Raw genomic sequence first — 24739 nt, 5'->3', positions numbered from 1 at the left:
CTGTTGTGTGAAATCTGACCCATGAGGATCAAGTGGGAAGGGGAGGAGATGGTGTCTCATGCACAGGGAAGCAGTGAGATATGAGCTGCATCTAGAAACCCACCAAGAGCCTGGCTTGGTCTCCGCAGAGCTGAATTCCGGGTTCTCTCGTAAGAAAGTCATATAAAGTTAGCTGTTGCAGAAGGTAGGTAAACCAGACGTCAAAAACTCCAGCAGGCTTGGCTTTGTATTTATGTATTACTTGAGGTTTTATTTTTATATTATTTTAATTTCCCTTTCTCTGCGATATTTATATCTCAGCATATATATATACATGTATATATGCTCATTTTTGTCAGCAAGATTTTTTAAAATATTCTTAATAATTTGAGCTTTTTTCTTTCTTTCTAAGCTTGTTCATTTGGTTTCTGTGTGCTCTATATATTTGAGTGGCTGGCAGAGTGTTGGAAGACCAGTTTGCCGAGGGTGGATGGGTGATGGGATAAGAAGTTTTTAAACTAGAATCTTCAAGAGAGCAAAGAATGTGTGCAGGAAAATTTCACAGGCTTTAAGCACTATGATTAGGGGGAATAGACCCTAAGACACGCACACATAGAGAGAGAACTGTCAGACAAATTCTATTGCCAAAAATTATTCCTATTTTTTTTTTCTGGAGGCAGCAGAGGGAAGCTGGCTGTTTCTTCTCAGGGCTTAGGGACTGTCAGTTGGAACCCTTCCTGACAAAACCCTTCTGGACAAAATCAATGAGAAGATACAGCAGAACTCATACCTCAGTTGCATACAAGTTCGGTGGGACTTACTCCCGAGTGCATGCATAAGACTATAGCCTTGCTCAATTTAATTTTTCCCCTGTGGATTTAAGGCTCAGATCAGAAAGTGCACTTAAATCATAAAACACAGCAAAGCAAAAACAAAACAAACAAACAAAAACCCTCTTAATTTTGGGAACACTTTCTTATCCTTGTAGCAGCCTCAAGTATAGGGATGGCATGAATTGGAAATTTCTAATTCGCTCCAGGGTGTTTCCAAACTGAAGCCCTGAGCCCAACCAAACCTGAAACTAGGAAATGAGCCAGCTGAGTCCATTTCAGTTTCTTCCCATTAGAAGCAAAAGGGACGTCATAGTGGAGAGGTGCATCCTCCCCAGTCGATTTCACTTCCTCCTGTTTCCAAGAGGAAGGGAGTAAAATGGATGACTAAAATGGCTGCCAGCTCTTTAAACCTCACAGCGTCACAGGCCTGCCCGTCACAGGCCTGCCCTCGAGCTGGCAGCCATTTTAGCAACCCGTTTCAGTATCTCCTGTCTGGGAGCGGGAGGAGAGAAATCCATCACTGAAGTGGTTGCCTGCCCTTTAAACCTCACAGCTTCACAGGTCTGCCCATGAACTGTGAGGTTTAAAGGGCTGGCAGCCATTTTAGCAACCCATTTCACTGCCTCCTGTTTGGGAGTGGGAGGAGAGAAATCCATTACTGAAATTGTTGCCAGCCATTTAAAATCTGTTTTGCCTCCCTCTGTTTGGAAGGGGAGGGAGTGAAATGGAGGGTTTAAATGGCCTAAACCCAACTGGACAATAGGTCCATGAAATGTTCAAGGGAGGCACCTCCTCCAAAGAAGGGCATGAACCAGCCAAATTCATGAACAATTTAAGGTTGTGAACTAGTTAATGTTCATGCCTATTCAAGAACTGGAATCTAAAAAAAAACACCTTTTAATCGCAGGAGTCAAAGGCTGGCAGTCATTAGCTGCACTTGGAAGTTTTCTTCTCATAATGTGGAAGAATAACAGAGGTTGGGGTGACTTTTACAGTAGTCCTTCCAGAAGCAGTTATACCAAGTGCAAAATACCATTCTGGGGTTTTAGCCATTAAAAAGAAACAACAACAAAAAACATGTTCATAGAAATTTGACCCCTGGGCCACAGTCTCAGTGCATAATGGAGACATCACTGAACTTGGTTTAAATTTGTCGCTCCAGCAAGCTCTTTTCCTTCTGTTCTACTGAAATGGCACTGCCCGGTTCTGCATAGGGGTCTGGCAACCCTTTTAAGGCAGGGTAGCATGCCAGGGATTTCTTAAATAGGAATATACTGGATGGGAGGGGTGGGATAAAGACTTCAGCAACAGTTGGGGGGGTGATGAACATTGCTGTATTGAAAAGTGTGGATTTCCTAGTTCGGACCCCAAGGACCTAGTTGTATGAGGCAAGATTTGAGGGGAGAAGAGGGGATATCCTCTCCCCCCCCATCACCCACTGTTTTCCTCAGGCATTCTGTTGTTTATTGTGGATATAGAGTTTGCTTTCCTAAACAATTACTCATGAGTAAACAGTATGGGCTGCCCTGTGGTACAGGCTGGTTTGCATATTCCCAAGTAGGATGTGACTGGAAATATTTCCCGTGAGCCATTGAAAGGGGCTTTTTTTTCAGATGAGAGCTCTGCTGCCCTCCTTCACATATTGTCGTCCTTCTAGGTGGTAGAACCCAATTTCTGAGGGCTGGAAATATTTTTCTCAGATCTGTTCTCCATGTCACATTTGCCGCACCTGGCCTGGTCATGGATGAACTCATGGCAGGATTATTTATCCACTTGGGTTTTCCAAAGAATAGCAGGTGATCTGCCCTTTAGAAAGCTCCCCAAAATCTCTCTGGAAGAGCAGTTCTGAGATAATGCTTTTGATATCAGCCCATCCATAGAACCAGTTCTAAAGCAGGCAGCAACTGTGACATCAGGAAAGATCCTCTTGGGGGGGGGCAAGAATCCAGAACACCCTCGGCTAGCCCTCCCTCTGCATCTTTTTCTTTGCTTTGTAAAATTTGTGTTGCAATATCCCCTCAGTTTCTGTTGCTGATTTATTTCTATTCATTTCAAAAGCAAGTTATTTTCTTTTCCCCCCCCTTTAAATTTAAATCTTCCTAAACCAAACTTTTGTGTGTTTTATTTTAGATTTTTTGTTATCATTTTTTCCTTTTTTTTCTTTTATCTCCCCCATCTTTTGTTTCCCCCCCCCCCATCCTATTGTCCCCCTTCTCCATTCCCCCTCCCACCTACCTTCACCCCCACCCCGAACTTCCCTGCTGCTCCCCAACTCCTCCCATAGAACCGTCCGCTCCCCCTCAAGACGTAAAATGTGTCAGCGTCAGATCCACAGCCATTCGGGTAAGTTGGCGGCCTCCTCCGGCCGAAAGCCAAAACGGAATCTTGGATGGATATAGCGTCCACTATCGAGCCCTGGACTCGGAGGACACGGAACTGCGAGAGGTGAACAACATTGCCTCGACGGCCAACCAGATCCTTCTGGAATCACTGGAGAAGTGGACAGAATACCGCATCACCGTCGCGGCGCATACCAAAGTGGGGCCTGGCCCTGAGAGCCCACCAGTCATCATTCGTACTGATGAAGACGGTAATTTTTCTTCTCTTTTCTATCAAGTCTCTGTATGGCAGATCCAAAACAAAAGCAAAGAACCCTGTGGGGCTGTGGTTTCTTATACTCCTATATTAAAACTGGGAGCACACTTAGTTCCTGAAAAGATTTCCTAAAAGCATGTGGAAGAGTAATAATTACCCTTCCTCACAGGAGCCCACCTGCTGCAGTTAACCATGACTATCTTATTTAGCATGCCTCTGTTGAAACAAGAGAGAGAATTCATGCCAAGGGGCATCACTCTCTTTCGTGGGGGGGGGATTTCCTTGGCCATCTCTGCATGAACAGAGATCTGTTGTGATAATTTGCCCCCCGAGGAGACTGGAAGGAGGGAAGTCCAAGGGAAGCAGACCAAGCAGGAAGACCTTCTGAAACAATAAATCTGACTTCTTATGGGCCAGAATCTTTTCAATCTGGGTAGCAGAGTGATCGAATGAGGTTTTGGGGTCCTTGTAGACTATAAGCTAAATGTAAGCAGAAGGTGAATGCAGTCTTGGACTGTATCATCACATGCATAACATCACAATCACAAGAGGCTATAGTCCTACTGTATACCACGTTGGTCAGACCGCACCTAGTATCCTGTGTGCAGTTCTGGAGGCCTCACTTCAAAAAGGATGCGGACAAAATGGATAGGGTTTCAGAGGAGAATGACGAGGATGATCTGTGGCCTGAGGACCAAGCCCTCTGAGGAAAGGCTGAGGGACTTGGGAATGTTTGGTCTGGAGAAGAGGAGATTGAGAGGGGACAGGATTGCTCTCTTTAAGGATTTGAAAGCTTGTCATTTGGAAGAGGGCAGGGAAAGGTTCCTATTGGCAACAGAGAAGAGGAGCCACAATAATGGGTTTAAATCCATTATTGGAGGAAATTTTCACCTATCAGAGGGAGAAATTTCACAGATTAGTTCAGCAGTGGAAGGGGCTGCCTCAGGAGGTGGGGAGCTCCCCCTCACTGGTGGTCTTCAGGCAGCAGCTGGACAGATCCTTATCCTGGATGCTTGAAGCTGATCCTGCATTAAGCAAGGGGTGGTATTAGATGGCCTGTGTGGCCCCTTCCAGCTCCGTGTTTCTGTGATTCTATAATGTATAGAAAAGTTGTTGGAACAATCAGGTTTTCTTTTGAGGAACTGCTCATCCATTTCCTGTTTTTCTTAATCGGGCTGCTTTTTGCAACAGGTCCTACTGCAGAGCCAGGCAACCTTGCTTCGGGGGGAGGCGGGATATAAATATAAATATAAATATAATAATAATAATAATAATAATAATAATAATAATAATAATAATAATAATTTGGCACAAGTCAGACAACTGACAATCTCAAAGCCAGAATTGATGAGTGGGAATCAACGTTTCCAAGGGTTCTGGGGCCTGATTCTGATCAGGACTGTCAGGCAGGGTGAAAAGGTGCCCTACCATCCTCCAGTGCATTGATTTCTGAAGCAGCTATTTTAAGGGGGGGCACTCCATGTGCCCTTTTGCAAGGCTACCTGTGTCATGGTACCCCCACCCAAATAATTTCAGAATATCTTGTATCATTTGATCCCTGGTTGAGACTACAAAGTCTGGTGGAGTCCACACCCCCCCCCATATAAAGAAATCTGGACCTCAGGAGGTATCTGAAACAGAAGCCATAGGCAGCTGGTGGGCCCACCTGGAAGTACAATGAGGAAATAGAGGAAACCCCATCAGGTTTTAGAGGGATACAAGCAAACGGGCATAGGATTGGCTGTTCAGGATCACCTGATTTCCTGGGCCAGAACACATCTGATCTATCATCTCTGTCCCAGTTGCCTGCAGCTCTCCTCAAGGATCAGCTGCTGTTCTGGGACCAGCTGTATGTCTCCTCTAGAGGAGATCTGGGAATCCAGGTCTTCTAGGAGCAGCATTTTCTAGCAGTCCCAAGTAGATGATTAGTAGGCTTCCAACTTCCAGACAGTCTCACAAAAGTCCCTCCCTTCACCAAACCCTGCCTGCCAGACTCTGACCTCAGCTCTCCAGGCAGTAGGCAACCCTCATGATTGGCCAAAAGCCTATTATACAAAAGCCTATTATACAATCAGAGTCCAGTAGCACCTTGAAGACCAACAAAGATTTATTCAAAGTGTGAGTCTGAAGAAGGGTGCTTGCACTCGATAGCTTGCACCTTGAATCAATCTTTGTTGTTCTTAAAGGTGCCACTGGACTCTGATTTTATTGTGCTACTTCAGACCAACAAGGCGACCCATTTGAATCTAAGGTGATACCAGTTCTGGAATGAAGCAAGATGGATTTGAAAATGAAGTATTCATCAAAGGTTTCCTCTGCAGTGTGTGACTTCTCAGGGCCTGGCAAAAAGCTAGGGAAGACCTACATTGCTAATCGCGCCCCACCCCCACTTAAAGGGGGAGATCTGATTTGTACACCTCCCACCTTCTGCTTTTATGCATGAACAGGATTGACCTAGAAACTACCTATATGGGATGTCCATATTGTATCTTGTTTGATCACGGTGTGATTTCATCTGATTATGCTATTTGTGGAGAGAAGCAAGATGTTTTCTCCTTGTGTCGACTAGAATATTCATTCAACAGAAAACAACCCAAAAATTGAATTAAGGCCCAAAAGGTTAAAGAATTCCAAATCTAAGGGCCCAGTAATGCTGTGTCTTATATCTTAATGAATAACAAACTTGCTATCAAATACAGAAAAATACATGTATTTATTACAATTAAATTAACAGCACTTATGGGCCCAATAGCCTCAGAATAGAATAAAATCATACCATTTGGCCAGATGTGGACCTAATGTGACCTTGACCATACGCATTTTGACCAGAGGGCCTTCTTCAGTGGACTAAGTAGTGATTACAGGATAGGAAGGCATTCTATCAGAATACCATCAATTTGTGCTCTTTGGAACTGAGCCCTGCATTAAACCCACACTCAAGTTAGCATTTGACTGCACAGTCACATCTGACTGCACTCTAAGGGAGTCAAGGCATGAAATATGTCCATGCAGAGCGGGTGCAGGTTGAAGCAGCTCACCACTTGGTGCCTTGGTGCAGATATGGTTAGCGATTGAGCATTTCCCATATTCAAGCTGTGACATACACCCTGTTGCTCTGTCTCTTCCCTCCCCCTTCTTCCATTCCTCCCCCCCCCTTTCAGTGCCTAGTGCCCCGCCTCGCAAGGTGCAAATGGAGGTTCTGAATTCAACAGCCATCCAAGTGTTCTGGCGCTCACCGGTCCAGAACCGACAGCATGGGCAGATACGTGGCTACCAAGTGCACTACGTATGCATGGAGAACGGGGAGGCCAAGGGCTTGCCCCAGATCAAGGATGTGATGCTGGCTGATGCTCAGGTATGGATTAGGGATGTGCACAAGAATATTGAGGATATTTTGGGTTCAAATGGACCCGAACCGAATTTGACATATCCAAATACCTACATTCCAGCTTCGGTACTGGGATTCTGGTTCAACTTGGTTTGCGAAAGCTGAATATTCCCCAAATCACAGCCCTACAAACAGCTGACCCATGAAGAGAAGCTCAACCATTTGTCAGGCAGATTTGGGAACCCAAATCAAAATCAAATTGCTTTTTGTGATTTGGGTCTCAAATCATACTAGAGATCTTCAGTTTGGGTAAAATCTCAGGAGGGGACCCAAATCAGCCTTGATTTGGGGTTGTTGGTTTTTGTTAGTTTTGTCCAGCCAAATGCATACCCTTAGGATGGACCTCTGCTTTTGAAATGAACTAGTTGGTTCTTGACGACTGTGATTCCCCTGGAGCAGGAAACCTGGGCATTTTGCCATCCAGTGAAGCAGCATGAATCCAGATGCCCCACCAAAAGGATGGGCCATTTTGATCCTTGAAGACCACAGACATTCCAAGAGCATGTGTTTTTCTTCACATTAGGGAATTTGGGGAATTCGTTCTGTCCTGATTTCTCACTGGAGTTGGAAGCGCCTTACTTTTCTCTGCCAAGCAGCAGTAGCACGCAAGCCATCTGCCATTTATTTCCCAACTGTGTTCAGACTGCTGCAACGCAGTTTTTTTCGCCGTGTTAAAATCCCACCCCCAAATGAGATCTTGCTGTGTGTGTTGATAAGATGCAGAAGAGTGCTTTCGATTCCTGTTTGTGCTGCTTTAGAGCCAGTGGGCCTCTATGCTCACATGCTTGCTTCCCGGAGGGAAGTGTTATTAAAATGCTTGCACAAAAGGGGGTCAGGGGATCTTGATGCATGTGCTGATTAAAATCACAACGCCAAACGCAGTGCAGTTGGAACCAATGTGCGTATGAGCACATTCACGTTTTTAGCCGAAGGGCGGGGATGGGAGGCACCAGGCGGGAGCTGAAAAGCTGTGTGTGTGCCAATTCTGAAATTAAATTTAGCCCCTCGCCAAGTGAAACCAGGAGACAGGCAGAATAGAACACAGGGCTGCACCAGCATGTAAAACCGTGATGGGACTGGGGACATATGCTGCCTCCTAACTCATATACTGCAATTCATATATTTTGGCCATGTCTTTATATAATGAATGAATGGCAGCAGCAGCGGACTAGTTTTTCTACTAGAGGTGGAAAAGATGAATAGTACCACCCATTTCCTAATTAGCATAGAGCACATTGCGTTAAGAAGGATTTTCTGTGCAGTCCTCATTAATCACATCAGACGAGCGTCGAAAGACCAGAGTACCCAGTATCCTGGACAGAATCCAGATTGGTCATTTCCACTGGTACTATGGGTTTCGCTAATGGGGTGCGATATTTCTACTTCTTACAGCAGTCCAAAGTGCCCTTTTGAGATGCCATTGTTAAAGCAGAGGGGGACCTCTAGGAAGCAAGACGGCAGAGCATTTTGGGGCAGTCATGGGAAGTGGGGAAACCCTGGTGCTTTCAGAAATTCCTGGTGCCTTCCAGCCCTCTGTTTTCTAGGACCGGCCAGCAAGATCCTCCTGGGAAGCTCCTTGACGTTGGCGTTCAGAGACCTGCTGGCTTGAGAGACGGGGGTTTTGTGGCAAACAGCCGTTCCAACACCCTTTCTCCTCCTGTTATTATACTGCAATAAAACCCATCACACGGCTGGTGCCTTTGATAGGCTTACAGTGACGAGTGTTTCCGTGTGCATCTCCCATTCGTTCCGATTAGGCTTGGAGGGGGGGGGGGAACTTCCTGGTGGATTGAACCCATAAGCTCCGCTTTGTCTGTCTCCCATTCCGCTGCCTTCACAGTGCCCAACATCTGCCACTTCTCCTTCTGGCTCGTCTCTTTAAAAAGAAATTCAGACACTTGAAGGCACAGTTTAAAATTCCTTGGGTGCCCCCAGGTGTGTAAAGCAAACTTTCTCCAGGCAGCCAGTCAAAGTCACCAGTAAAATAGGGAACCGAAAGGGCAGTTGTGACCATCCACAAAAAGGGGGCGGCTCTCACTTTATACCAAGGGCCTTCCAGCTCACCTGTAACTTCCATGCAGTAATTTCAGTCCGTATCCAGATGTCTCAGTCACATCCCTGAGACATGCCAAGGTCCGGGAAATGCTGAGCTCAAAGTAATGCATTTTGGGCAGTACTGACAGGAGTCATTCTGGCCCCTGTTGCTTCCCCTCTGATCCAAAGCACACTCTTTTCATTAAGACTTTCAGGTGCTTTCCCCCATGTGACTCAAGGGCTCCTTAACTCTCTCCCCCCCCCCCAGCCTACACGCACAAGATTGACAAAGGCCTTCCCTTACACTCCTCAGCAACTTGCTCTCCTTTGCCTGTGGATTGACTCATAGGGGTTGGTAATAAGGGGGGGGCTGTATGTAGTTCACAATAGATAGGAAATGCCTTAAAGAGCCCTTTGCTCCCATCTTGGTGCACACAAAAGAAAACCAGTGAACAAAGGAGGGTGGGTGATGAGCTTCACACACACACACACACACAAATCCTATTTTCAGCAAATGGTATTGCAGATACCCATGAAAAAGTTCTGAATTTGGGGGGGGGGGCGGGGGGGAGGAATACATCCTTGTTGCTTTGGAAACTAGAACAACCTCCTTCTCTCGTTTTGCTGCACAGCACGGCAATAAGGGAGGGACGTCAGAGCAAAGATCTCGATAGCAGAACTCTCTCAAATACACAACAATTGTGTGGGCATGTGTGTGTGGTGGGGGGGGGGGGGGAGATCCATTTTCCAACAGTGTTGAATCAGTGTCAGATCACCTGTGTGGAAAATGTACGTTCAAGCAAGATCAGGCTTGGCTTCTCTTCCGTTACCCTAACCCGTAGCCAAAGCTGTTTTAAGGGTTTAAGGGTTTGGACAACCATCCCGTTCGTTATGCGATTCCTGATTGCCTGGGATTGTGTAGTGAAATACAGGGAAGCCCTCTTAAAGGTTTTTGTGGGCGGGGAGGGGAGAAATGATGTCGGAAGAGGAGCAGAATGGGAAACAGATGTGCAACACTGGAAGGTTGGAATGGAGGGGGGGGTGTATTTCAGCCCTCTCCAAAAGCTTATTTCTTGGTGCAGAAGGTGCTGCTCTATCCGCTGTTTCTTCAGCTTCGGGTTAGTCCAAAACATGATGCCTGTATGTTGCCCACAATGGCTCTAGACCCTACTAACCTCCATGCCTCCTTATACCTCCTTCTCCTTTGCCCTGGGTGTCTCCTGCCTTCCGGGATCTGCGTTTCGCTCCCAGACAGATTCCTCCCTGCTCCCTCTGTCTCACGCCGTTCTTTCTTTCTCTTCCCTTCTCCATCCTCCCCTGCACACCCTCTCTTGCCCAGTGGGAAACCGATGATACTGCGGAATATGTAAGTAAGATGCCCTCCCTCCGACTCCGTTCTGCTCTGCTCCCTTCCTGTTCCTTGGCAGTGGTGTGGACCTGCTTGCTTGGTTTTTGTTTCCCTTTTTCTCTTCTAATCCATCCCGCTTCACAGTGCTGTGCTGCTTCCCAGACCTTATCCGTGACTGTGCCGTGGTTTTCCCTGCATCACTCCTGGGGAAAGCGAAGCAGTCAGAGATAATGTGCAATAGTCAGAGATAACGTGCAATAGTTATTACTTTTTAAATTATTTGATCAGCAAGGTACCTTAGAGTAGATTAAAATAATGCAAAGAGGTGTACCTCCAGGAGGAAGATGGATTCTTCCCTATCCTATGGTGGAGAGGCCACAAAGAGAGATGTTTCATTTTATTCATTCAGTTGCATCTACAGCTTTCTCCCCCATTTCAGTCATTCTGTGGGGCAGGTAATGCTAAGCCCCTCCTTGGCTCACTAGTATTCCTTTGACTATCCTAAAAGCAGGTTATTTTCTCATTGCTGCAGCCCATGATAAAGACAACGGCACGTGCTCACAAGCTCCACGTCCTGAATAAGTGGCAGCAGTGCAAGAAAACAATGCAGGGAGGAAGTTAACAGTTTCTCTGTTTCCTTTGTACTTTTCCCCCATTGCATTTTGGGAGAAAGGAACAACATTTATTAGGTTCCCGGCTCGGATCCCAGGGAGTCATTGGGTTGCAACCGGTTTTATCATCGCATTTCAGGAATCTGCAGTCATCCACTCTCCAAAGGGTGTCCGTTAAATCACCCAAGGAAACTCACTCTTTGGCATACACCCAAACCTTGATGATGAGGCTGTCACTCAGCACTAAGAAGCACTCAGGCAGAAAGACGAAGGAGGCTAACAAGGCTCGGATGTCACTTTCGCCCCATGCATTTTTCCTATTTTCATCTGGAAAGCTTTAAGCCTGGTTGGGGTGGGGCAGGCTAGGGCTGCCAGCTCAGGGGTAGCCAAACTGCGGCCCTCCAGATGTCCATGGACTGCAGTTCCCATGAGCTGCATGGGAATTGTAGTCCATGGACATCTGGAGGGCCACAGTTTGACCACTCCTGTTCAAAGTGCTGCCTGAAGATCTCCAACTTTTACAGTTGATCTCCAGCTCCTTTGGAAGGTGGGACTCCCTACCATTGAACCATGCGGAGGTCCCTCTCTATCCAAATCCCATCCTCTCCACCCCCAAAACCTCCAGGTATTTCCCAACCCAAAACAGGCATCCTTAGGGCAGGTACCCACATTCTTCCTGTATTTCCCACTGCCTGGGAATGCTGTTGGTGGGGGAATCGTTTCCCAAGGTCCCCTTCGCCTTGGGCCTGCCTTTCGGGGCAAGGGATGATGCCCGTGGGAAGCATTGCAGGCCCGTCACCTGTTCAATGTAGCACCTGCATAGCCATCTTTGCATGGAGGGACATAACGCCAAGGCCTGGGCGTGAAGGCAGCCAGAGCAGGTCCTCTTTTGTGCGAGCCTGAAAGCGGGGAGGACATCTCAGAGCGCAACAAAAGCCTGCACCGTCCTCTTGAAGAGAATCACTGGTGTGTGGTGGGAGGGGGAGGCTTTTAATCTGTTTGAAGCTGCACGTTTTGGGGGAAGATTTAAGCGAGTGGCAAAGAGCCCTTTGAAGAGGCCAGCGAGCTTTTTGATGGCAGAAGCGTTTTCTACTGAGATAGGAAGCGAATTCTTAGAGGCAGATGGGTGAGCAAAGGCTCCACCATCGACTGCATGCTTTGCATTAAAACAGGGTTTGTTCGCAGCAAGCTACGTGTGTGTTCTCGCTGCGGTTTTCTGGCTTTCCTACCCCCCGCCCCCCGTCATCTCTCCACCCCCCCCCCCAAAAAAGGATTGCTTTGTGTTGTGTTCCCTGCATGCTTCAGAGTTTTGCAGCTAATCGGAACACTTCTTGTTTCAAAAAGGAGTGGGGGAAACTTTCTCTCTCTGGATTCTTGCCTCCAGGAAATGATCATCGCCGGGCTGCAGCCGGAAACCGCCTACTCGATCACCGTCGCGGCCTATACCATGAAAGGGGACGGGGCCCGTAGCAAACCCCAGCTGGTGGTGACTAAGGGGGCAGGTAAGCACAGCGTGGGGATGCAAAGGCTGCCGTTGGTAAGGATGACAGTGAAGCTGTAAAGAACATTTGGAAAAGGTTGATTCAGGTGGGCAGCTGTGTTGGTCTGAAGCAGCAGAACAAAGGTCAAGTCCAGGGGCACCTGAGCAGCAGAAGTGAGAAACTGAGGCATTTATTTATGGGATTTAGCTGACCTGTTCCCCAAAAGACTCAGTGAAGGGCTCTGCTAAAACCTCTTCAGCTGCTCATCCTGCTGAGGGGGAAAGAGTGTTTGCCCAGCTGTTTACTCCCGCGGACAAGCTGGACAGGAGTAGTCAAACTGCGGCCTGCGTTTACTGGTAGGGGCTCGTGGGAATTGTAGTCCATGGACGTCTGGAGGACCACAGGTTGACTGCCCCTGCTCTAGAGGATAGGTGGTGTGACTCACTGAAGCTAGCAACTTGCCCATCTTGGTCTCAGAATGCTGGCAGGGGCTCATGGGAATTGTAGTCCATGGACATCTGGAGGGACGCAGTTTGACTAGCCGTGAGCCAAGATGTGGACAAAATGGAGTCCACAGTTGTGGTCGATAATAGACCTCTGCCAGAGCCTCTCCTCATCATAATCTTAACAAGTATTTTATTAACTTGTCAATTCTCATTCTAAATTTATCTTCTGCTTTCATAATAAACATCTTTCCCCAAATTTCGAGATGGAACCATTTTTCAAATAATATGTTAATTTCACCACTACAGCAAAATTGACGGATTTGTTTTCCCCCATCTTTTGTGCCTGGGCAAACCTCAGCCAGGGTGTCCCTCTTTATGACCTCTGCTGCAACTTTGCCATCTGCAAAAGACTTGAAGCCTTAAAGCAGGGGTAGTCAAACTGCGGGAGGGTCTCAGGGCAAAGGAGCTACTCCGAGTCTCACCCATCTGACACTGGCAAGGTTACTTCAATTCTGCTTCTGGTTTTTGAGATTTAGTCAAGGACTGTTTTGGAGCATGTCTCTGTGACTGGGGAACCACTATGCTCAGAGGTGGCCAGCCTCTGAATCCCAGGGCCCTGTTGCTGAGCCTCTAGAGCAGGGGTAGTCAAACTGCAGCCCTCCAGATGTCCATGGACTACAATTCCCAGGAGCCCCTGCCAGCGAACGCTGGCAGGGGCTCCTGGGAATTGTAGTCCATGGACATCTGGAGGGCCGCAGTTTGACTACCCCTGCCTTAAAGGGTTCTGCCGACTTTCCTTTGCTGCCCTTGATATCTGGTACCCCTTTCCTGTTCCCTCAGATGGGTTCACCATTCTCCTCTGCCGGCCCTTATTCCTTAACACATCTACACACACCCTGCAGAGCACGAATACAGCAACAGTCTTGTACATTGCCTCTGCATTCTGAGAGGTCTCTGTGTGCAGGACATCTAAAATTCTCTCTTTCTCATGGGAGGGGCAGAGGAGTGTTAGATGCTGAGTCAAACCTGCCATGCCTTAATATTGTCGGGTTAGCTTGCTTGCTTGCTCTCAATAAACCTAGTCTTTTGCACCCAGTCACGTACTTGTATTTTTTGAGCAATCTGAAGGCATCTCATGGCTTCAGCTACCTTCACATTGTCTAGGTCAAGGTATATTTAAGCAGCACAGAAAGATGCCATATCTTGATATGGTAGATGTCTATGCCTTGGAGCAGTTGGCTGTGCAACTGATGAGAGGAGGGAAGATTTAATCCTGAGTGGTTTCCCAAGACATGGTGCAAAATGTAAACAATGTACCAACTGGGAACAGGGACTACAATGCCAAGAAAATCAAAACAGCCTGACACAGTTGCAGTTGATTTCAAACAAGGAGTTTTTAAATAGAAGAGCTACAGTTCCAGAAAAATTGAAAGGCAGAGCTAAGAGGACTAGATCACTCTAAGATGCTTAGCAGTTACTGAAAACAAAGTGATGGTTAAATTAGGACAGGTATCATCAGGTCCAAGAGTACGGCGAATGAGCAATGTCAATAAATGCATAAAAGGGAAGAGGCTGCCTTTGGAAATAGCATTCTTGCAGAAACGTGAACACGCTCTAGTGAAGCCAATGTTAATTGACAATAAGGTAAGCAAAAATAGAATTCACAAGGCATATTGCTAAAAAATGCCAACAAAGAATCAGCACAGTAATTGTGGAATACATTGAAAACAAGGAACTGGCAAGGAAGGGAGTCGGAAGAATAAAGTGCAAAGGTGTTCTGCAATGGTCTCTGAAAAAGAATAGGAAGACTGCAGAGAAGCAGAGTTAATTATTTTCATTGGTTTCCTCTGAAGAAGTTATTCTGTATTGGTAGGAGGGATAAATAACAAAGTCAGATCAATGAAACAGGAGATGAAGTTCTAAAAAAGACATATTCCAATGTGAAAACGTTGTTCTTTTAACAAAAAATACAGTTATTCCCCAAAATTGGCCACTTTGCTAGTGACTTGAATAGTATTCAATGTAGCACCAGTTTTTTAAAAAGGGACCCTGGACAGCTAGGAAATTACAAACCCTTTAGCCTTGTGACTGTTGTGGGTAAATGTAAAGCTTGAAATATAAAACATACAGAAGAACAAGCCTTGCTGAATGAGAATTATCATGGCTTCTACAAAGGGAAGTCCTGGCTCTAAAAACATTTTTCATTCTTTAAAAATATCATAAACATGTAGATAGAGACTGATATTATATACCTGGTTTCCTTTTTTTAAAAAAGACACTCTTTTTTAACGAAGTCCGCAATTAACATCTTCTGCACTTTGGATGGATCCCGTTGGTCACTAATTGGTTAAAAAATAGTAAAGTGAGAGCTGGTGAAGATGGACCATTGTTATAATGAAGAGAAGTAGGTAGTTGGGGTCAATGGTATTTAGTGTATCATTAGTAATCTAAAGTCAGGGAGGAAAGGCAATGACCTTCATAGACAATACCAGCATGTTTGTTCATGATGATGAAAAACCAAGCAGACTGTAGAACTCCAAAGAGATCTATCCAAACTGAGTAGATGGGCAGCAAAATGGGACATGCAGTTGAATGTAAGAATCACTGAATAGATGACTAATTGAGGGACATGAATTGAGGTTTGTGATGTGCCTTGTGTACAGATGCATCAAGGGGAGTCTACTTCAAAATGCCAGTTCTGGGGGAAGCAAACAACAGAAGCCCTCTTGTGGGTTTCTCAGAAGCATTTGGCTAGCCCCTGTTCAGAAGACATGGTATCATCTCCCAGAGGTCCTCTGGCTGTTGTATTCTCTAGAAAACATGTAGAATTATTCTGTCCAGAAGTCCCAGTCCTTCCTTTGAAGTTATATCAGGCACATATGATTATTTGTTTGTTTGTTTATTAAATTTCTAGACCGCTACACCCAGCCAAGCTGGCTCGTGTCGGTTTACAATAAAATATAAAACCAGTCAAAACCCCAGTACATAATAAGAAATTGTTGGTGGTGGCCACAAATGATAACCAATTCATTCCCAGAGAGCCTCACTCTACTGCTCACTGTTTGTGTTCACCAGAAATGTTCCGGGCAATATCAGCCTAGGAGTACTGATCACAAGAGGGGGACGGGTGGTACCCGATCTTACTACCACCCAGTTTTCAGCCTGACCTCAACCAAATGCCCGGTGGAAGAGCTCCATCTTACAGGCCTTGTGGAACCCAGAGAGCGCCATTAGGGCCCTCAGCTCTTCTGGGAGCTCATTCGACCAGGTAGGGGCCAGGACCTAAAAAGCCCTGTCCCAGATCGAGGCCAGGTGCATTTCATAGGGGCCTGGGACAACTAGCAGATTCATACCCTCAGAGCGAAGAGCCCTGCGGGGAACATAAGGAAATAAGCAGTCCCACAGAGACCGCATATAGCCTTAAAGGTCAAAACCAAAACCTTGAATTCAATCAATCAGTCAATCAAACTTTATTACAGTTGTTCAGACGAAGTTATATGAAGTCAATACATAAGAGACCAAAAGAATTTGGTCATTAGTGGAATACAATTTAAAACAGATCATAAAATAGAACTTAAAATTATGCTACTTTAGAGCATCAGATTTTTATGGTGGCGGCACAAAACTTAGCCAGCTGAATTTAATCCAGAAGCTCAATGCAACTGCCGTAATATCGGCTGGACATGGGCCCTCCATGATGACCTATTGAGGACCCTCGTAGCTGCATTCTGTACCAGTTGCAATTTCTGGGTCAGGTAGAAGGGTAGGTCCACGTAGAGCGAGTTACAGAAGTCTAGTCTAGAAGTGACCGTTGCATGGATCATAGTGGCCAAATGTTCTGAGGAAAGGTAGGGCTCTGGTAGGTGTGCTTGGCGTAGATGGAAAAACACCGTCCAAGCTACCTTTGTGATCTGAGCCTCCTTAGACAGGGAGGCTTCAAGGATCACCCCCGCTGGTGCCAGTGTGACAATCCATCCAGGCAGGGTAATCGTGCTTCCTGCTCCTGTACCCTTCTACCCAGCCACAGAACCTCCGTCTTGGAAGGGTTGAGTTTCAGACAATTCTGCCTAAGCCATCCAGCCACACCTTCCAAACAACCAGCAAACGTTACCGGGGGAAGATCCGGTCGGCCGTCCATCAGGAGATAGAGTTGGGTGTCATCCGCATATTGGTGACATCCCAGCTCGTAGCTCCAGACCAGCTGGGCCAGGGGGCGCATGTAGATGTTGAAAAGTGTGGGGAACTCCACATGAGAACACCAAGGGGTTAGACAACTCATCCCCCACAGCAACCCTCGGAGAGCAGTTCTTAAGAAAGGAGGTCAGCCATTGCAAGGCTGTTACCCCGATCACAGTACCGGCAAAGTGGTAGACCAGTAACTTGCGATCAGTTACATCAAATGCGCTTGATAGGTCTAATAGCACGAGGATGGCCGACCTGCCTCAATCCTGCTTACACAAATAAGCATATTTTTCCAAACTGATAGAGAGTAATTTCTGGTTTCCTTTTTAGGAGAAACTATGTGTACTGCTATTGTTTAATGAGGTTTTTATGGGGCATTGTTATGGTTTTTAATTGTTAGCTGCCTCGAGGCAACAAAAGTCATGAGAGGTGGGATATAAATCTAATTAATTAATTAAAGCTAATGCTTTGGTTTGCCACAGTAATGTTTACTTTCTAAGTACGGTTTTCCCCAGAAATAGTAATTTCCTCTATTTGTTGGGGCAGAAATGTGGCAAATATCCATAATATACATTCCACTAAATGCAGATTTCCCAGGTGTTGCGAAGGGTGCTTCTTTTTCAAAGATCCTTGAAGCCTGTCTACCTTCTGTTTTCCGCAGTCCCAGGAAAGCCAATTCTCTCTGTCCACCAGACTCAAGAAAACACCCTCCTTGTCAATTGGGAACCTCCCCTGGACGCCGAGGGCCAAGTGTTGGGATACCGCCTTCAGTTTGGCCGCAAAGACATCGATCCCTTGGCCACCTTGGAGTTCATGGCCCAGGAGGATAAGTACGCTGCCACCAGCATCCACAAGGGAGCCACTTACGTTTTCAAGCTGGCTGTGAAAGGTCGGACCGGTTTCGGGGAGGAAGCCAGGCAGGAGATCACCATACCGGAAGACGTGCCCAAAGGTTACCCCCAAATCCTCGAGGCCAGCAATGTCACCTCCAGATCAGTGCAGTTCAACTGGTTGCCCCCTGTCTTGGCTGAGAGAAACGGGGCGATCGTCAAGTATACCGTGGCCTACTGGGAGGCTGGATCTTCTGGCAACCCACAGGAAAAAGAACTTCCCCCATCTCCCGAGAACTCGTACGTGTTGAACGGCCTCAAGCCCAACACCGCCTATGATGTTAAAATCCGAGCCCACACCAGTAAAGGCCCTGGGCCGTACAGCCCCATTGTCCAATACCGGACATTCCTTCTGGACCAAGGTAGGACTTGCTGGTTTCTCCTCGCTGTCTCTCCTTGTTATCTGAGCTGCTACCAGGAGGCAGTGAAACACCATAAATTAACCAGTAATAATTTGTTGGAAGACGGGGCGTGTGAGTACATTTTTTTTAAAAAGCCAACCCAAAATTGAAAAGGCAGATTGCTTCTCTCTGCCTTCAACAGGTAAGTCCCTTTTTACTCTTTCTTCCAAAAGTCAAGTCCAGACAGCCCTTCTTGAGTGACAGCTGGGCGGAGCAGCCGCTATCACAGGTGGGCGGAGCCTATCCTCAGCTTTCTCTCTCTCTCTCTCTCTCTTTCACTTTCTCTTTATTTGTTTTGCAAGCTGCAAAAGGGGCAGGGGGAAGGGGGGGGGAGGTCCCCGACAAATTAAAGTATCTTCAAATGGTTTTGTTCATCTAAAGACTCTTTCTCCTCAGCAGCCAATCAGCAGCCGTGTAGTTATTTTGTTGGCAAGGGAGTGGGATAGATTGGGAGGGGGGCTGGATCTCTCTCGTTCCAAACCTCTCTGGTGACTAAGGCTGGAATAAAGCACATCTTTGGGTATGTGTGTCTGTGTGCATGCGGGGAAATGTCTCTGTGAGAGTGGGATCCAACTGCTCTCCTTCTCACCCGTTCTCTCCTCCTTCCCTTCCCCTCACTGCCTTTCTTTCCGACAGTTCTGCCCAAAAACTTCAAAGTGAAGATGGTCACCAAGACATCAGTTCTCCTGGGATGGGAGTTCCCCGAAAATTACAACTCTCCTATTCCATACAGGGTATGGATTTATTGGAATCATAAGGCCACTGGGCGTTTTTGTGTTACCCTGAAGTGACTGTGACCCCAGGCCATGAAAAGAGGATTAGGAATTTATGTTGTGGTCCAATCCCACTCCCCACCCCCACTGCCAACCCTGTGTCCCCCCCCCTTTCTAGCTCAGCTAGAATCATAGAGTTGGAATGGGCCATTCAGGCCATCTAGTCCAACCCCCTGCTCAACGCAGGCTCAGCCCTAAGCATCCTAAAGCATCCAAGAAAAGTGTGTCTCCAACCTTTGCTTGAAGACTGCCAGTGAGGGGGAGCTCACCACCTCCTTAGGCAGCCTATTCCACTGCTGAACTACTCTGTCTGTGAAAAATTTTTTCCTGATATCTAGCCTATATCGTTGTACTTGTAGTTTAAACCCAATGGGTTGGGCTGGTGATCCAGGTTATTCAACCTCGGCAGGGGGTGTCCTTTAAATACCTTCCTTTACACCCTTTGCTCTTGCACAAGGAAGATGTCCTGGCTAAGTGCAGCTCCATTTATCAAAGGGAAAAGGATGGAGTAGAATCCAGTGGCATTGTTGCCCCTTCCTCTACAGCACTGGTCCCCTTTTTCGGGCCGGGGACCAGGGGGAGGGAGAGGGAGGTGCAGGCACCGGCTCCTGCACATTTGTGCCTGCCAGTGTGCCAGTGCCAGCACCAACGCCCCCTCCTCTGCGTGGCACTCGCTGCGCTGTGGAGGGAGAAGGAGGCGCGCCTACTGGGGCGTGCGTGCCTCCCTCCCCTCCACCGCAGCCCAGTACTGAGGGCTCCATGGCCCGGTACCGGTCTGCGGCCCGGGGGTTGGGGAACACTGCTGTACAGGACCTTATTTGGGTTCTGCTCCCTCTTCACCCTAGAGTGGGACCAGAGGAGGAGGAGATGGATTTCCTGTCCAGTGTCTCACCAAACATCCATTCCTGCAGCCCGGAGGCCGAGGGGGAGGGGTGTTCATCTGCCTTTGACCCAGGGCGTGTCCACTGAGAGGCTTTATACCCTACTCCGCCTCTCCGTTCTCATCCTTATCCCCTTCTCTTTTCTCCCGACTCTTTTAGATCCAGTATGACAACGGTGGCAAGGACATAGAGGTGGACGGCCGCGCAACCAAGAAGCTGATTACAAACCTGAAGCCCCAGACCCACTACCGATTCATCCTGACCAACCGTGGGAACACCATGGGGGGTCTTCAGCAAAACGTGGACGCCCGGACCGCAGCAAACCTATTGAGCAAAAAACCGGAGGTGACCTTTGGACATGACATTGACGGCCACGTGATGGTGAACCTGATGGACATCAGAAGCTCAGACTCAGCCGTGCAGTACGTAAGAGTGGGGCCACAGCAGAGCACCTGTACCCTTCAGCCCAGGGGGTGGCTGGAAGGCACCCCTAGGCAGCAACCTGGCTCATGTCCTCTCTCCAGCCCTATGCCCTCAGCTCCATGCTGGGAAATGGAATAATCACGTGTGGCAGGATACCCCATAGTACAGTGGTCCCCAACCTTTTTATCACCGGGGACCGGTCAACGCTTGACAATTTTACTGAGGCCCGGGGGGAGGGGTGTAGTCTTTTGCTGAGGGATGTCACCGCCATTTGAGCCCCTGCTCCACTTGTTTTCCCACCGGTGCCCCTGACTTCCAGCCGGCCTCTGGGGGGCGCTGCCAGCAGCAGCTGTGCAGTGCCATGCTAAGGGGGAGCCCAACTATGGCAGCCGCTGGAGAACACCAAAGGTGAGCCGGCAGCAGAGTGGCAGAGAAGCCCCCAAGGCAGCAGCCGGGGAGGAGGACAAGGAGGAGCTGCGGCCTGGTACCAACTGATCCACGGACCGGGACCGGTCCCCGGACCAGGGGTTGGGGACCACTGCCATAGTAGATCCTCAGGGTTAGGCAGGGGAGGGAGCGTGGGAATTCGGCATGTCAGCTTGAGTCTTGCTACTTCAAAATGCATCCCCTGGTTTGCTGTTAGCATATTTAAGTGTGTGGGGGAGGGGGAGGGGGTGCTTAAAGGGCATGTCTTTTCTCCTGTCTAGTGCTAGTAAGAGGAGAAGGGAGGTGGGTTTGACTAACAGGGTCAGTCCCCTCCCCCACCTCCCCTGGCCCCAAAGCTGAGGCAGGCCAGGCCAACCTTATTTGCTTGTTTGTTTTTTATATTTATACTAGTATCAAAGCCCATTTTAAAAATGGGCTTTGAAAGGGGCGGCAGGCAGGAGGGCGTGAGAGGGTGGCCGCGGCTCCCCGCAATATTGACTGGGAGCTATTTGCAGATCTCTAGGGATCAGCGTACTAGTATATGTGGCTCTTCCTCACTTGTCTGAAAGCAGCCTCTAATCTATAGCAGGGGTAGTCAACCTGTGGTCCTCCAGATGCCCATGGACTACAATTCCCATGAGCCCCTGCCAGCATATGCTGGCAGGGGCTCATGGGAATTGTAGTCCATGGACATCTGGAGGACCACAGGTTGACTACCCCTGATCTATAGTATGAGGTCTGATTTCCTGCTCCTCCTCTCTTAGGGCGCTCTCAGCTCCACCTCCCTCACAGGGTGTCTGTTGTGGGGAGAGGAAGCCCCTTGGAGACTCATTTGGGTAGTGAAAAGCAGGGTAGAAAAAGCCAGCTCTTATTATATGTAACATTATAATCCAACATAAACATTAGCATTACATGGGGGGGAGGGGTTCCTCCATGCAGAGGAAAAGTTTTTTCCAGTGCTTAGCTGCCCCCTTAGTCTTACTCATCCATTTTATTAGTACCTTTCATTCATGCCTTCTTGTTCTCTTTTCTTCATCCCTGCTCAATCGGGGTTCCTTTTCTTTCTAATTATCAGGGCTTATTACATAGTGGTGGTCCCCTTAAAGAAGTCCAGAAGTGGGCAGTTCCAGAACCCATACAACAGTCCTGAAGAAATGGACTTGGAAGAGGTGGGTGGTGATTTGGGGGTGGGGGGAGGGAGGGAGGGAGGTGGGGGGAATCCTGCTTTGACTAACCCTGCAAAAACAGCCCTTGGGGCTGGCCTCTACATTTTGTGATCCTCTTTGGTGCAGCTTGGGGGTGTGGGCAGGCAGCACCTCATAGAACCATAGAAGAATAGAGCTGGAAGGGACCTCCTGGGTCATCTAGTCCAACCCCCTGCACTGTGCAGGACACTCACATCCCTATCGCTCATCCACTGTAACCTGCCAACCCTTTGAGCCTTCTCAGAATCAGCCTCTCCATCAGATGGCTATCTAAACTCTGTTTACAAATTTCCAAAGATGGAAATTGCCGAGAATCCACAGGCTGTGCCTCTCAAGGATTGCCCGCCCGCTCCTGGCCATTCTGTAAACACTAATGGGCAACAATCCCTCCTCATTCTCCGGGCTGGGTTGCCTGGCCAAAAGAGTGGCAGGATATAGCAGTGATGAAGAGCAGTAGCATCTTGTCTGAAGAGCTGGGTTTGCTTCTCCATGGGGCCAGTCCCTGTTCTCCCAGAGCTCTCTCAGCACCACCTGCCTCACAAGATTCCTGCTGCAGGGAAAGGGAGGGAAGGCAATTGCAAGCCACTTTGAGACTCCTTCAGGTAGAGAAAAGCAGGGTATAAAAACCTACTCTACTCTAAAGCAGGGGTAGTCAACCTGTGGTCCTCCAGATGTCCATGGACTACAATTCCCATGAGCCCCTGCCAGTGTTTGCTGGCAGGGGCTCCTGGGAATTGTAGTCCATGGACATCTGGAGGACCACAGGTTGACTACCCCTCCTCTAAAGTATCAGATTAGGATCTTGGAAATTCCAGGTTCAAGCCCCCGCTCTGCTCTGGATGTTTGATGCGCGACTTTAGGCCAATTGCACCCTCTCGACCTCACAAGGTTGTTGTGAGGATAAAATGGAGGGAAGGAGGCAGATGATGGTGGTTTTAAACAGCATAGAGGGGAATGAGAAGCCACTTTGGGCTCTCATTGAGGAGAAAGGAAGGATATAAATTAAACAAAAAGATGGGTCAACGGAGTGTTATTCTGGTGGGCTCTTTTTCCTCCCCTCTTCACCAGGTGCTCCACCCCTCCCAAAGTGGGCTCTCCTATCCCTCACCCCCATCCACATGTGCAGGACGAGTGCCTTTTCGGGAGAGTGTATAAACTTAGGGAGGGCTCTCAGGCAAGACTCCCTGTGGCCCCCTCCCCTCATTCATGTCCCCCTTGGCATTGGGGTAACTTTTCCTTGTCCCTGCTCACTCAGCAAGAGAACCACAAGGCAGCACAGAGGGGTGTCTCTGCCTGCTATGAGGGAGGAAGAGAACAAGCAAGGGCATGGCCAGAGAGTGACGGGAATGGAGGCCAGAAGGTCCTCCAGGATGCCGGGAGCCCTTTGGGTCCATTGGGGTCTAAGGATGTTGACCTCTGAAAGCCTTGTTTTTGGAACAGCCTCACTGCCCTAAAAACTTGCCCCTTCCTTCTGTCTCAAAACCACAGCAGTCCTGCAGACACTTTTGCCCACCTTCTTGCTAATGTGGAAATGGGAGGGAGGACATGGGGATCTTACAAAGAGGAGCAAAATCAAACTGGTCTAAAACAAGACCTTGTGTTAAAAGCTCCCCTCCTTCCCAGGAAAAAAAGACATAGGAACCTTGCTTAATTCAAGGCACCCTGCCTCTCATTGTACAAAGGTCATTTCTAAAAGTGTGTTTGGAGGCATGACGCCCAATGTCCTGCAGCCCTGCACATTTCTAGTCCTGACTGTTGAAAAGGTCCAAGACTTGGGAGCACCTGGACAGTACTGGGGGAGCCTGGGATGGGATGAGGCTTCGGTTCCCTGCTCTGATGGATGTCTTCCCCTCCTCCCTCCCCCCAGTTGATTCAGGACATCTCGAGACTGCAGCGCCGTAGCCTGCGCCATTCCCGCCAACTGGACCTCCACAAGCCATACGTTGCTGCCCGCTTCCTCTCCCTGCCCAGCCATTTCACCCTCGGGGATATGAAGCATTACGACGGGTTTGAGAACAAGCCCCTGGAGGCGGGGCAGAAGTATGTCGTTTTCATCCTAGCCGTGCTCCGGAACTCTGAAGCCGTAAGTCCCGCCCCCTTCCTGCCCTCTCTGGTCAGGAGTTACCCAAAGTGAAGTTAAACATAACGTCAAAAGAATATGTGCTACATGCCAGTGCAGTCTTCAGGCAAGCTAAGGGCGCTTTTTAAAAAAATGTTCAGAGGATAACTTGAACGTTTATCAGCTATCTTTCACCTTATCCTTATCCACGGTTCCTCTATGTATTTGTGAAACAGCCTACGTGGTGGAACTGAATAGGCCCCTGCCCCTACAGCTCTCGCCCTCACTCCCTAGACGCTAGCCATGTTCCTCCCAGCCGTGCCAGAGACAGAGACACACAGAGCCCTGCCAGACTGAACACAAGCCGTCACTCCCTCCTATTGCTCCTGCTGCAAGGGAGGCAGAGAGAGACACAGAGAGAGCTGTCCCTTCTGCGATGGAGGGAGAGAGACAGAGAGCTGCTCCAAACTGCACAGCAGCCCTCCTTAACTCCTACAAACCAGCCCTGATTACCTGCTATGCCTCCTGCACACGTAGAGAGAGAGAGAGACACAGAGAGAGAGAGATCTGCACCTCCCAGTGTCCCCTGGGTCCTAGCAATGGGCTTTCTTGCTAGTCCTTATCCATTGTTGTTCCTCTATATATTTATGAAACAGCCTAGGGGGTAGGCTGTCCAAGTTGGAATAGGGCCAATCAGGATGCAGTCAGCTTTGCCCTGATTGGCCCTGCCCCTGCACCTCCCCCCCTCTGTCCCTTGACTCTAGCCTCTATGCTCAGACACCTC

The 24739-nt window shown here is 48.2% G+C and overlaps 1 protein-coding gene across 1 annotated transcript in view; it reads left to right on the top strand.

Annotated features, from left to right (window-relative positions):
• Positions 1-24739, top strand: part of PTPRS (protein tyrosine phosphatase receptor type S) — a 257496-nt gene that overhangs the window by 165484 nt on the left and 67273 nt on the right. Inside the window, exons 11-19 of the mRNA XM_077332102.1 lie at positions 3097-3402; positions 6569-6762; positions 10169-10195; positions 12173-12290; positions 17559-18149; positions 18825-18922; positions 20002-20264; positions 21767-21860; positions 23764-23979. Of these exons, the coding sequence (XP_077188217.1) occupies positions 3097-3402; positions 6569-6762; positions 10169-10195; positions 12173-12290; positions 17559-18149; positions 18825-18922; positions 20002-20264; positions 21767-21860; positions 23764-23979 (1907 nt within the window). The remainder of the gene's footprint in view (positions 1-3096; positions 3403-6568; positions 6763-10168; positions 10196-12172; positions 12291-17558; positions 18150-18824; positions 18923-20001; positions 20265-21766; positions 21861-23763; positions 23980-24739) is intronic.

The sequence above is a fragment of the Paroedura picta genome, chromosome 4 (assembly GCF_049243985.1).
Source record: "Paroedura picta isolate Pp20150507F chromosome 4, Ppicta_v3.0, whole genome shotgun sequence".
NCBI lineage: Eukaryota > Metazoa > Chordata > Lepidosauria > Squamata > Gekkonidae > Paroedura > Paroedura picta.
The sequence above is the reverse complement of the archived record's forward strand: the minus strand, read 5'-3'. Positions and strand labels throughout refer to the sequence as shown.